Here is a 12,973-nt window from a genome sequence, read left to right on the forward strand (position 1 = left end):
ATCCCCTGGAGAAAAAAGGAAATGGCAGCCTACTACAGAATTCTTGCCCAGGAAATCCCACGGACAGAGAAGCCTGGTGGGCTACACAGTCCATGATGTTGCAAAGAGTCAGACACAACTGAGCAACTAACACTTTCACTTTCACTTATATTTATAAAGTACCTGTTCTTGTGCTTAATACCATCACCTCTAACAAGTTTCTACTCAACTATTGGTTCTGCTACCTTGAGCTTCCCTAATCTCTATTTCACTTGCAGTTTGTAGATGCAACAGGAAATCCATGATTTGTCTATGTAGAAAGGGAATGCAGAGTATCACAGTATCATATGTGATGGAGATCAAATAAACATTTTGATGATTTTAAATAGTGATATCTGATTTTGACAGTTTCATAAATTTGAAGAGTTAAATATCATTATGTATATATGTATATATGATATTTACAAGCCTATAATGGACTTTCACTTACTTAATGTTCTATCTTGAAAATAGTTATTCATTACACTGTTATTCAAATGGGGATTGAAATTAATTTACTAGCAAGTGTTGTCCACATGAAATTTTTGAAAGTACCAATGTTGGACATCTACAAATATTAATTAGAAACATCCTGTTTACTATGCTTCACAATTTTCCAAGTTTTTTCAAAGACTACAAAAACAATCAAAATATTTTCTCGAGTGAGTCAGCTAGCCAACTCAAGGGGAAAATGCCCACACCAGTCTCTTTCCAAACTGCCAGCCAAGTCAAACTGCAACTCAGAAAAACTTTCCAGAAAAAAAATTAATGTATGGCTAAAAAGAAGATACCATAGTCCAGGACTAACACTGAGATATATCCTAATAAAGTAGATTCCAAGGAAATGAATCCTTTGGGCATCCAGTTAAAAATACTAAACCATTTAAAAATGAGAAAAGAATTAAATTGGTCTCAGACTGTTCCACTAAAACATTCTGTACTACAAAACAGTGAAACACTTAAAAGGTTTTCAAAGAAAAGAAAACAAAACCCCAATACTTTGCAACCAACCAAACTGTTTTTTCAAGAGTCCAAATATACAGACACCAACAAAACGTTCAGGAAATGAATCTTTTTAAAAAAAGAAACAGACAACTAAAAAATAAATGGAAGAACTGTAGCAACTTGCAGTGAACACTGAATCCACGTGACTGTAGGAAGAAGATGAAAACAACTTCTTAAGTATGGTTATAGAATTGAATATAAATATTTTAAAACTTGTCAACGTAGAATTAATTCATTTAACAAAAGTTGGTTAGAAAATAGGTAAAAATAGGAAGACGGTGTGAATACTTCAATCTTCTCATCTTTTATAGCCACAAGTCAAAAGATAGTTTTAAATCTAATAGTAATAATATTAACGAACATTTGCTGACTGTATACCATGTGCCAGGCATTGTATAGAGTACACAGCATGAATTATATAATAAAATTCTTCACAATAACCCTAAGTGAAAAGCCATTTATTACCTCCATATTATAGATAATGTAACAGAGGCTTTAAAAAACTTGTTCAGAATACATTAGTCTGTAGATGGTGAAGCCAGATTCAAATACAGATATCCTGATTCCAGGGGCCACACACATTAGAATACATTATACACTTAAAGATATAAAACTAAAGACCATATAATCTGCTTTAACTGAGTGATAAGGGGAAGAGAGAAGACATAGAGAAGTGAAAATATACTAGTTTCACCAAAAGTATGCATAATGTGCTAATATATGTGAAGGAAAAAAATGAATACCTGGGCAATATATTTGTCATATTCATGGAAAACTGTACATAATTCCTTGGCAACACATTAGGAATCTCACCAAGTTGTTTATAATTCCTACAAAGAACTACACAGTTTCAAAATATTATAATTTATTTTCTTAGGATCTATTGATAAGGATTGCATTGTCAGGACAGACTAAATTAACCTATAGTAACAACCTCAAAATTACATCAACTGGAAAAAGAAAAGGTTCAATTTGTATTCATGTCTCATATGTGTTACAGATCAGGAGGGGGCCTCTGCTCAGCACAACCACTCTGGGAGCTGTGCTACCTGGGCAACCACCATCTCAAATATCACAGATCACAGTGCCTGAGAGTGTTCTATAAGATGCCTCACCAGCAGTTAATGCTTGGTCCAGAAATCACAAATGAAACCTCTACTTACAACTCTTTGGCCAAAACCATTACATGATTCAATCCAACTACAAAAGCACCAATAAATACAATCCCAGAATCACCAGAAGGGGGCAGACAGCACTAATGATTACCATGTACGCATTTAGTTTGCTGCCACATTCTTCTTACTACAAATAATGCCACAATAAATATTCTTGTTAAAAAACCTTGACCACATGTACACATGCATCTATATTATAAATTCTTAGAGTGGAATAGCTGGTCAGAAAACATGTCCATTTTAATGCAGATGAGTATTATTAAATTTCCTTCAACAAGGTTTTTGTTTTATTTTGTTTTTAATTTACATTTCTCTAATAATGATTGTGGGCTTCCTTGGCAGCTCAGACAGTAAAGAATCTGCCTGCAATGTGGGAGACCCAGGTTTGAGCTCTGGGTCGGTAAGATTCCCTGGAGAAGGAAACGGTTACCCACTCCAGTATTCTTCCCTGATTGAGAATCTATGCCAGATTCATTTTTACTTTTAAATCTCACTCACGTGAGATTTGATTCTTTAAATGAGTAATGTAAATACGCAGCTTCCTTTGCTTTCTCCAGATGGCCAGAGAATTAGCTGCTTCAATACAAGTTACTGAGCAATCTTCCACAAGCAATTTTCCCTTGTGGTGGTTGGGAAATCATACACGAATTGAACATGTGCATTTGAGTCTATCTCCTAAATCACCATTATGTGATACTGACCTATCGCTAGTGCCAATGTCACACCAGTATAATCACTAAAGTTTTATAATACATTTGATAATCTATTAATACTAGAGTTAGCCCATATTATCTTCTTTTTCCAAATTATCTTGATTATTCATGCAATTATCTAATTAATTTTCTCAAAATTTTACATTAGCTTACCTAGTTCCAGAAAATATCACTGTTATTTTTATAAGGATTCATAAATGCAGATAAATTTTCACCTTTTAAAAATTATCAAAACAGAAGGTATATATTTTCCTATGTTTAACTGTTCCTTTGTACTCCCAGTTGAGTTTCGGAGTCTTCTTTGGAGTAGTTCTATAAATTTTTATTTACCTTAGAAGTGAAAGTGACATCACTCAGTCATGTCCAACTCTTTGCAACTCCGTGGACTGTAGCCCACCAGGCTCCTCTGTCCATGGGATTTTCCAGGCCAAGAGTATTGGAGTGGGTTGCCATTTCCTTCTCCAAGGGATCTTCCCAACCCAGGGATCAAACCTGGGTCTCCTGCATTGCAAGCAGACGCTTTACCCTCTGAGCCACCAGGGAGGCCCAAAGTGAAAGTGAAAGTCATTCAGTTGTGTCCGACTCTTTGTGACCCCAATGACTGCATAGTCCATGGAACTCTCCAGGCAAGACTACTGGAGTGGGTAGCCTTTCCCTTCTGCAGGGGATCTTCCCAACCCAGGGGTCGAACCCAGGTCTCCTGCATTGCAGGCAGATTCTTTTCCAGCTGAGCCACAAGGGAAGCTCAATATTTCTTTGAGCCCCCTTTTTGGGGGAGGGGGCAAGAATAGTGGAGTGGGTTGCCATTCCTTTCTTCAGGAGATCTTCCTGACCAAGGGATTGAACCCAGGTCTCCCACATTGTAGGCAGATGCTTTACCGTCTGAGCCACCAGGGAAGTGCTATGTAATTTCTCTTTGTTTTTGTTATTGCTGTTGCTTTCACAAATCAGCTCTTGCTTTCACTATATATTAATCACAATTGAAATATGTATCTTCAGTATTTAAACTGAGTACATTTTGCTTTAAGGTTTTTGAGAAGCTCTTTGATTTGTGTGCATTTAATGAGAAGACTGGCTGACTTCTTAAGTTTCCTGACTGAAGACAGCAGCAGTGCCACTGCACACAAAGCACAGATGTGACCAAAATGCTGAGAGCTCTATTTTCCACTGTGTTCTCCAGAGACAATACTGGGTAAATAGATGTCTCTGGAACAGATTACTGAAAGTTTTCAAGTGTAGAAAAAGCTAAAAGGATCAAGCATAAATGTAATGTTAATATTTCAGACAGATTTAACTTCAGTCTGAATGTTACTGGATTTATGTACACCTCCAGACACTGATTCACTTTAAAAAATACTTTTAATAATTTTTGCATTGTAAATCTTAGTTGAATCAAAAATTCTACCTTATTTGGAAGTTTGCTATCCAAGAAAAGGCTTATTTTTAATGGCAATTCATTTTACTTCATCAACAGTATTTGGATCCAAAATCTCTGATGCCTTGTAACATTTATTCAGAGTGACACATGCAATTATGGGATTTTAGAACTAAAGAAAAAAAAATACATTCATCTTTCAGAGCATTTTTTTTCTCAACCATGGAAAAGAATTAGGGGAATGACACAGGGGAGATTTTTAAAAATAAAACAGTACCACTTCTGGTTCCCATGACCTTATTTCCTTGCCCACAAATGGCAGTCACTTTTTAGTGAGATGCTGTGTCATTGCCCAGGTGTGGCATGGAAAAGAAAGGGGTAGGGAGGTTCTCGGGTTTCCCTGGTGACTCACAGCAGTAAAGAATCCACCTGCAATCCAGGAGACTCTGGTTTGATCCCTGGGTTAAGAAGATCCCCTGGAGAAGGAAGTGGCAACCCACTCCAGTATTTTTGCCTGGAGAATCCCAAGGAGAGAGTAGTCTAGTGGGCTATAATACACAGGGTCACAAAGAGTTGGACACAACTCAGTGACTAAACAACAACAGGGAGGTTCTCAACCACTTCTCCTGGGATTATATAGCAAAAGAAAGGAAGACCTAGGAGCACGGTGATTTTCTTGGCATCACAGTACTGACAGCAGTAAGTACAATACTTCTCCCTTGACTGGCAACTCCTTCCACTCTATCATACCTGTATTCAATGACGTTAGGAAAGATGACATAACCAGAATCAAAGTTACCAAAAGGCTTTTCTGGTACCACTTGCTTTTCACCAACACACATCACGAATAAAACTAACTATTCTTTCCTCTAGTACTGAGCTTCTCTGTCAGCTCAGTTGGTGGAGTCTGCCTGCAATGCAGGAGATCCAGGTTCAGTCCCTGGGTTGGGAAGATCCCCTGGAGAAGGAAATGGCAACCCACTCGTGTATTCCTACCTGGCAAATCCCATAGACAGAGGAGCCTGGTAGGCTACAGTCCATGGGGTCCCAAGAGTCAGACATAACTTACCATATCTAAAGAACTGTCCATAAAACTAGCGCAGCTCATAAGTGCTAACACCGAACAACTTAGTGTTGCTTTATATTTCATGCATGGCTGTTACGTCCCCAGCCAGATTACGAGCTCCATTACAGAAGGACACAAAGCATATTCATTTCTGTCTTCCCAGCGCCTAACGTAGTTCCTTCCACATTCTTATTTTCACCAAGTATTTCTAGAATTAAATTCAACCCAAAGCTATATTCAAGAATCATATTAAAGTCTGAGTACAAATGACTCAAATATATCAGATAATTACATTATAAAGTTCAGTTTAAAATGAATGAAGGTCTCTCTGCAGGCTCTTCTATTTAATTCATGACATTTTTCAAAGTATACTATATCAGAAGGAATTATGTCCATTAATTACTTTGACTACCTTTTCCTTTCATAAAAATATTAACCTAATCTTTACATCTTTACCTTTATATCTTTTATAAAGAACCAATTCATCTTATGTTAAACTTCCAAACCATCTTAATTCCATCAATACCTTTTGCATTGTACAACATAAACATAATTCTCCTCTTCTCTTTTTTCAGACTCAGTATGATTATTAATTTATTAATTATACTACATCACTGCAAATGTACATAGTTATGTGCATGCTCAGTTGCTAAGTCATGCCCAACTCTTTGCAACCTCACAGACTGTAGCCCGCCAGGCTCCTCTGTCCACAGGATTTTCATAGCAAGAACACTAAAGTGGGTTACCATTTCCTTCTCCAGGGAATCTTCCCAACCCAGGGATCAAACGCATGTCTCCTCCATCTCCTGCATCACAGGCAGATTTTTTACTGCTGAGCCAGCAGGGAAACCCAGTGTTTGTAAATGCCTAATACTAGGAAGAAACAATGAATACTGAGCTATTTCATAGGTTATCTCTAAAGAGTACAATACAAAAAAGCATAGGGAATGAAAAAAAAAAAAACTTCAATGTTCCTCCCTGTGTGTCTTCATGGACTAAATTTTTCAGCGTGGGACCAGAAAAGAAAGACCAGGAGGACAGAAAAAGGAAACAGCAGCCATGGCTCCTGACATCACTCATGAGGTTAAGGTAAACATCCAGAGTTCTCTCTCTGACTGAATTGACTCAAATGGATTTATCAAAAGAGCCTGTCAAAATCTGTAATTGTGCACTTCTCTTAGCTGGAATGGTACATCTCTTCACCCTCTTACATCCTTACTCTCATCTTATGTTTCTAAACAGATAACTTTTTACTATCATAGTAAACAGAACATGGGAAACAAGCTAATAATAGCCCCCATATATCCCCAAATTTCATATTCTAGTTAAGAGTATTAAGGCAGAATCTTATAATATACATACCCTGTTCAAAGCTCCCAGGACCAATTTGTGAATATCATTCCTGAAACACTGCTTTTCAATCATATTTAGCTTGTGCTGATATTCAGTATCTTCCCTGTATTCTTCTGGGATGCCTAAATGTAAAATAAATACAAATCATTTTCTCATAACAGATTTAGGCTGAATAGAATGTCATTTATTAGGAATGATTATAATTAACCCAACAATACATATGTTGTACCTTTTTCTAACCCATGGTTCTTTATCAAAGAAATAACTCTAAAGTTTAAGAAATTTTTTAAAATTGTTCATCACTGAATATAAAATAAATACACTGCATGTGGATGTTTACTGAATTTAAAGTAGCAAGAAGTTACTATGGTGGAGCAATTTTCTGGAACCAACAATCTGTTTTTTGTGTATTAACAAATAGTCTGTACTCATTACAAGAAGCTAGATTTTTATGCAATGGTGGAGGATTTTTAAAAAGTTCAAAGTTATTTGGACTCTAACATAAAAACATCAGATATGAAAGGTAGACATAAAAGAGTAGCAGGAAGAACAGTGGAAAATTCAGCATTATGATGGTAAAGAACATGTAGTTTTATCAAAAGTCCTCTAAGGCTGTATAAAAGTATTAAGTAACTTAAAGAAAACGTACTTTATTAAGCTATATTGTAGCTGAACTATCCCAAAATGGTTGAAAAACAGGAAGTCAAAAAATATTGAACATATACAGAACATAGAATAGAACACGAAAGTAAAATAATTGTGAATAATGTTTCTAAAGTCTATGACTATAGAAATAATTATTAATAAACAATACCTCATAATCTTTCATTTCAGTAATTTGTATTAATAAAAGTTATAAGTTGGCTGCATGTAAGTTTTCATTTACTTAACAAAAATTTGAATGCCAACAATACATGCAAAAGATTTTGTTGCATGCTAAGAATATCACAATGAATTTGACAGGCATGATTTTCACCTTCCTGGAACATTCAGTGCTCATTTTAAAATTTATTCAAATAGGTCCTGACATTCACTACAGCTGTATGACCTTGGACAAGCCACTTAAACCCTTAGTGTCTCATTTTCAGTGACCAAGACCACATTAATTTCTAAAGCTGCCTATTATATCACAAGGAGATGTAACCATTAAAAGCAGTCCTGTTGAAATGTAAAAGCTTCATGCCAAATGTAAGGAGTCTTACTAACTGTCTTTCTTACATTAAGACCAAATGAACGCTCCCAAAATTTCATCTCTGGTCTGCCATATCACTTGAGGTTCTACTATCCAGAATCGATATCATTTCCTTACCAGATAATAGTCCTTTAAACTGTTTGAACTGAAAACTTTTTGAAGAGGGGATCCGTAGCCTAATCATCTCCAGATTACCAAGAGTTCCAAGCACAGCTCTTTAGGTATAACAGCTGTTCAACAGCCACTTGTTGCACAAATGTGTCTTTAGAAAGCACCCATTCTGATTCAGGCTGGTGCTGGTGCTAAGTTGCTTCAGTCGTGTCCGACTCTCTATGAACCCCAAGGACTGTAGTCTGCCAGGCTCCACTGTCCATGGGACTCTCAAGGCAAGAATACTGGAGTGCGTTGCCATGCCCTTCTCCAGGAGATCTTCCCGACCCAGAGATCGAACCCACGTCTCTTAAGTCTCCTGCATCAGCAGGAGGGTTCTTTACACTAGCACCATCTGGAAAGCCCCTAACTCAGGCTGCCTCTGGTGAAAACCTTCCATTATATAAGCTGTGACCTTAAAATCTTTGTATCTTATGTCTCAGTTTCATCATTGGTAAAATGGTGAGGGGGCGGGGGGGAGAAGGGGTAGAATCTGACTGATGGGTTGCTATGAGAATTTTAAAATTTTATATGAAGTACTTTGAATAATGCCTTACACATTTGTTATTAACTAAATATAAATGAATCAGTTTTAATAGTTTCGTAACCTCTTGAAGTATCTCCTCTGCAAAGTAAACAAATTCAGTTTCTCCTACTGTTTGGCTTTATATTCATAATCACTCTCCTCCATACACTTCCCAATATGCATATGTCCTTTCCTAAAGAATTTTGCACTGTTTCCTCTAGAACTGACACAAGACAAGAACGAACAAGTCAAATGATATTTATTAAAATAAGTAGGTCTTTAGTATTATTCTTTTAAAGCACAGGCTCAATCACTTCAATAAGTTATGTTATAAAAAAGGAGGAAGTGAACAGTACCAGATTGAAAGCAATTTAAGTGACATAATACTAGATGCAATATGTGCTCCTGAATTAGATACTAAATTACACAAATTTGCTATATGCACATCTGCTACAATTAATAGTTTTAATATGGTTTAGTTAATAATTATATACATGTACATCTAAACATCTTATAAGTACTTACTTCAACTTAACATGTCAAAACCATAATCATATTCAACCTTAAAACTACTGGGGTACTGATATTATAGTTACTCCCTGACATACTGAATCATATGCTACAGATGGTATATGCTCAGTTGTTTCAGTCGTGTCCGACTCTCTGCGACCCTATGGACTACAGCCCGCCAGGCTCCTCTGTCCATGAGATTCTCCAGGCAAGAAGACTAAGGTGGATTGCCATGTCCTCCTCCAGGGGATATTCCCAACCCCTAACTACAGGATGGTATGGGATGGCATAATTACAGCATGATAGAATATGGTTATTTGTGTGGTGTGCTATGGTAATACAGTATGTTACCACAGAATGAAGTAGATGATTAAGCCTTTACCTAATAGAGAAATATATTTATATACTGATAGGCTTGTAAGGTCAATAAAGCATAAATAGACCTTATAAGCATAGTTTATTGACTATGCCAAAGCCTTTGCCTGTGTGGATCACAATAAACTGTGGAAAATTCTGAAAGAGATGGGAATACAGACCACCTGACCTGCCTCTTGAGAAACCTATATGCAGGTCAGGAAGCAACAGTTAGAACTGGACATGGAACAATAGACTGGTTACAAATAGGAAAAGGAGTACATCAGGGCTGTATATTGTCACCCTGCTTATTTAACTTATATGCAGAGTACATCATGAGAAACACTGGACTGGAAGAAACACAAGCTGGAATTAAGATTGCCGGGAGAAATATCAGTCACCTCAGATATGCAGATGACACCACCCTTATGGCAGAAAGTGAAGAGCAACTAAAGAGCCTCTTGATGAAAGTGAAAGAAGAGAGTGAAAAAGTTGGCTTAAAGCTCAACATTCAGAAAACGAAGATCATAGCATCTGGTCCCATCACTTCATTGCAAATGGATGGGGAAACAGTGGAAACAGTGTCAGACTTTATTTTTGGGGGCTCAAAATCACTGCAGATGGTGACTGCAGCCATGAAATTAAAAGACGCTTACTCCTTGAAAGGAAAGTTATGACCAACCTAGATAGCATATTCAAAAGCAGAGACATTACTTTGCCAACAAAGGTCCATCTAGTCAAGGCTATGGTTTTTCCAGTGGTCATGTATGGATGTGAGAGTTGGACTGTGAAAAAAGCTGAGCGCCGAAGAATTGATGCTTTTGAACTGTGGTGTTGGAGAAGACTCTTGAGTCCCTTGGACTGCAAGGAGATCCAACCAGTCCATTCTAAAGGAGATCAGTCCTGGGTGTTCATCAGAAGGACTGATGCTGAAGTTGATTTGGCCACCTCATGCAAAGGGTTGACTCGTTGGAAAAGACCCTGATGCTTGGAGGGATTGGGGGCGGGAGAAGGGGACTACAGAGGCTGAGATGGCTGGATGGCATCACCGACTCAATGGACATGAGTTTGAGTGAACTCTGGGAGTTGGTGATGGACAGGGAGGCCTGGCGTGCTGTGATTCATGGGGTCACAAAGAGTCAGACACGACTGAGTGACTGAACTGGAACTGGATGCTTATAAGGTATGTTTATTAATATATATTTTCATATATAAGTATCACCATGTATTTATAATATCATTTTCCAGGACACCTGTTTAATATACCTAAAAACATTATAAAACTATGATTTATCATTTAAATACATCACTTCATACATATCAATGTCACTTTAGGATCACCTCAGAACAGTAAAAGAAATTCTATATTCAAAACTTACTTCTTAACTAAAATAGTATTATTTAATTAACAGACAATTCTGAATGTCTTTTGGTTATCTTTAAAACTCAAAACCACTCTCAAAAGAATAAGGTTGACATCTTTAAAGATAATCAAAAGGATTTTGTTTGCTTTTTACAATCTATAACATTTTTTAAAAACTCTCAATAATATCCAAGCAAAATTATGTCTGTTAAATTATATCTCAAAAGTTGTTTGACGATTTGAATGGGACATGATTCAATTCAAAATTTACTGAATTTTTGTCCAAGTTTCCAGGGGATTTAAAAAAAAAAGAAAAACATGACTAAAGAAAGCCCTTTCCTTGAAAAATTCTATACTCTTATACTCAGAAATATAAATACCAATATGACTACAGAAAATGGTAGGTTTAGGAAGATTTCATTTAAAAGGATGAAAAAAATGAACTTCAAAAGTACTGGAACTCTCACAGAGCAAAATAATAATAACATCCCTGATATTCAGTAGTCAGAAAATCGCATCAAAGGTGCTCCTAATCACCTCCCACATGCATCCTCTCCTGCTTTCTTGGCTGGGCTTCCACTGTGTCTCATCTGGCCATCCAGCCTCCAGCCTAGTCTCCTTGCAGGAGGCTCTCCCCTGCCCATCATGCTCCACACCATACTACTGCTGTTATAAATGGCAGCTTTAGTTATGATACTGCAACTTTCAAACACCTTTAATAAAATTTTAGATTTGACTTGCATTAAAAAAAGCACGAACTGCTGTCTTCTGTTCAAGGCCCTCCCTCTCAGCCTCTGTCCATCCTGCCACATTCACCCCCAGGCACTGCTCTCCTCAACACCATGCTCCATTCATCCCAGACCATGTGTTCTTTCTCTTTCTGCTTGAAATGTCCCTCCTGGCCTTTTTACCAGCTCAGCCTTACTCACCTGTCAACTGCAAACATTTTCCCTCTAGTTTTATTTTTGGGCTAGTGCAAAGATTTAAATTTGGTTGGCAGAAACCAGTCCTTTAATTTTTGCCTAGAAAGTTGATATTTCATGAAAAGTCAAAAAATTCATTTACAATGACAGCTCTTCCCGCCATCAATTATGTAACTTACCTGGAACTATAAAATGTAACATAGCTCGAAGTGCTTCCAGCTGCACTGATAATGACGTCTCATGGCTTTTCATGACTGTTATTATTTTGGGGACCACTGCTGCCATTGTATCCAGGGAAGTGCTACTGGAGATATAATATTGAAATGCTTATCGAAAGTCCAACCTGGTTCCAATACAAAGACCAATTTGAAACAAGTACCAGAAAACAGAACTACTTTATCAGAAAAGGCTATGTGAACTCAGTAATATGAGCAAACACAATTTAAATTCTTATTCGGTTAAACTTTGACTTCAAGAAGTTAAATTCACAGTAAATTGGGTAGTCTTTTACTTAGTTTCCCGAACTAACAACCTCCTTTTGATCTGTACAGGGTCATTGGCAACAACCCCTGAAAAGAAGGTATTATTTGCATTTTCTAGGTAGAGAATTTAGGCTGGTAGAGGTTAAACATCAAAGTCCTTTCACTGGAACACGACAGAGCCAGGGCTGGCATGCGAACTCTGACCGCCCAGTCCAGAGAGCTGTTTACAGCATAACTACCTGCCCTTTCCTGATTAACACCACTGGACTTCCTGTGTGGTAGTCTTAATTAGTTTTATCCGCACTAAAGTCTTGGTTTCTCAAAGGCATTTTAGCTATTATTTAACATACACAAATGTATGTTAATCTACACATAAATGTAGATGTCAGTAGGTCCTACCAAATTTAATAGAGGCAGCCCTTGCTTTTACATAGTACCATACTGACTAAAACTTCTGCATATCAGATCTGGGTCCTCACTTTGCATGGGTCTATGGTTACTGACATACAGTCCCTCTTTACCATCTTAAAGTCCCAGTTTAAACACATCCCCTCTTTGCAGCCTCTCTCCTTTGGTCACCCTAGCTTGATTCACCATACCCTATGATTTTACACATCCCTGTCATTGAATTATCACACTGTATTGTAATCATCTGCTTAAAAATGAGATTTTTAGGGGCAGACACGTTGTCATAGTTAACTCTGAATCCCCAGTCCTGGAAATTTATGCATTTTACATATGAGGAAACAGCCAGAAAGATTAATTGCC

At 37.2% G+C, this 12,973-nt stretch overlaps 1 protein-coding gene across 4 annotated transcripts in view; it reads right to left on the bottom strand.

Annotated features, from left to right (window-relative positions):
* Positions 1-12,973, bottom strand: part of LRRK2 (leucine rich repeat kinase 2) — a 213,335-nt gene that overhangs the window by 158,734 nt on the left and 41,628 nt on the right. For 3 of the 4 annotated variants that reach the window (XM_027967445.2, XM_042246876.2, XM_060414098.1), the window contains 2 exons: positions 11,903-12,027; positions 6,715-6,827 (listed from right to left, as the gene is read on the bottom strand). In XM_027967445.2, coding sequence (XP_027823246.1) covers positions 6,715-6,827; positions 11,903-12,027 — 238 coding nt within the window. The remainder of the gene's footprint in view (positions 1-6,714; positions 6,828-11,902; positions 12,028-12,973) is intronic. The other variant, XM_042246875.1, reaches the window with a different exon arrangement.

The sequence above is a fragment of the Ovis aries genome, chromosome 3, assembly GCF_016772045.2.
Source record: "Ovis aries strain OAR_USU_Benz2616 breed Rambouillet chromosome 3, ARS-UI_Ramb_v3.0, whole genome shotgun sequence".
Taxonomy (NCBI): Eukaryota; Metazoa; Chordata; class Mammalia; order Artiodactyla; family Bovidae; genus Ovis; species Ovis aries.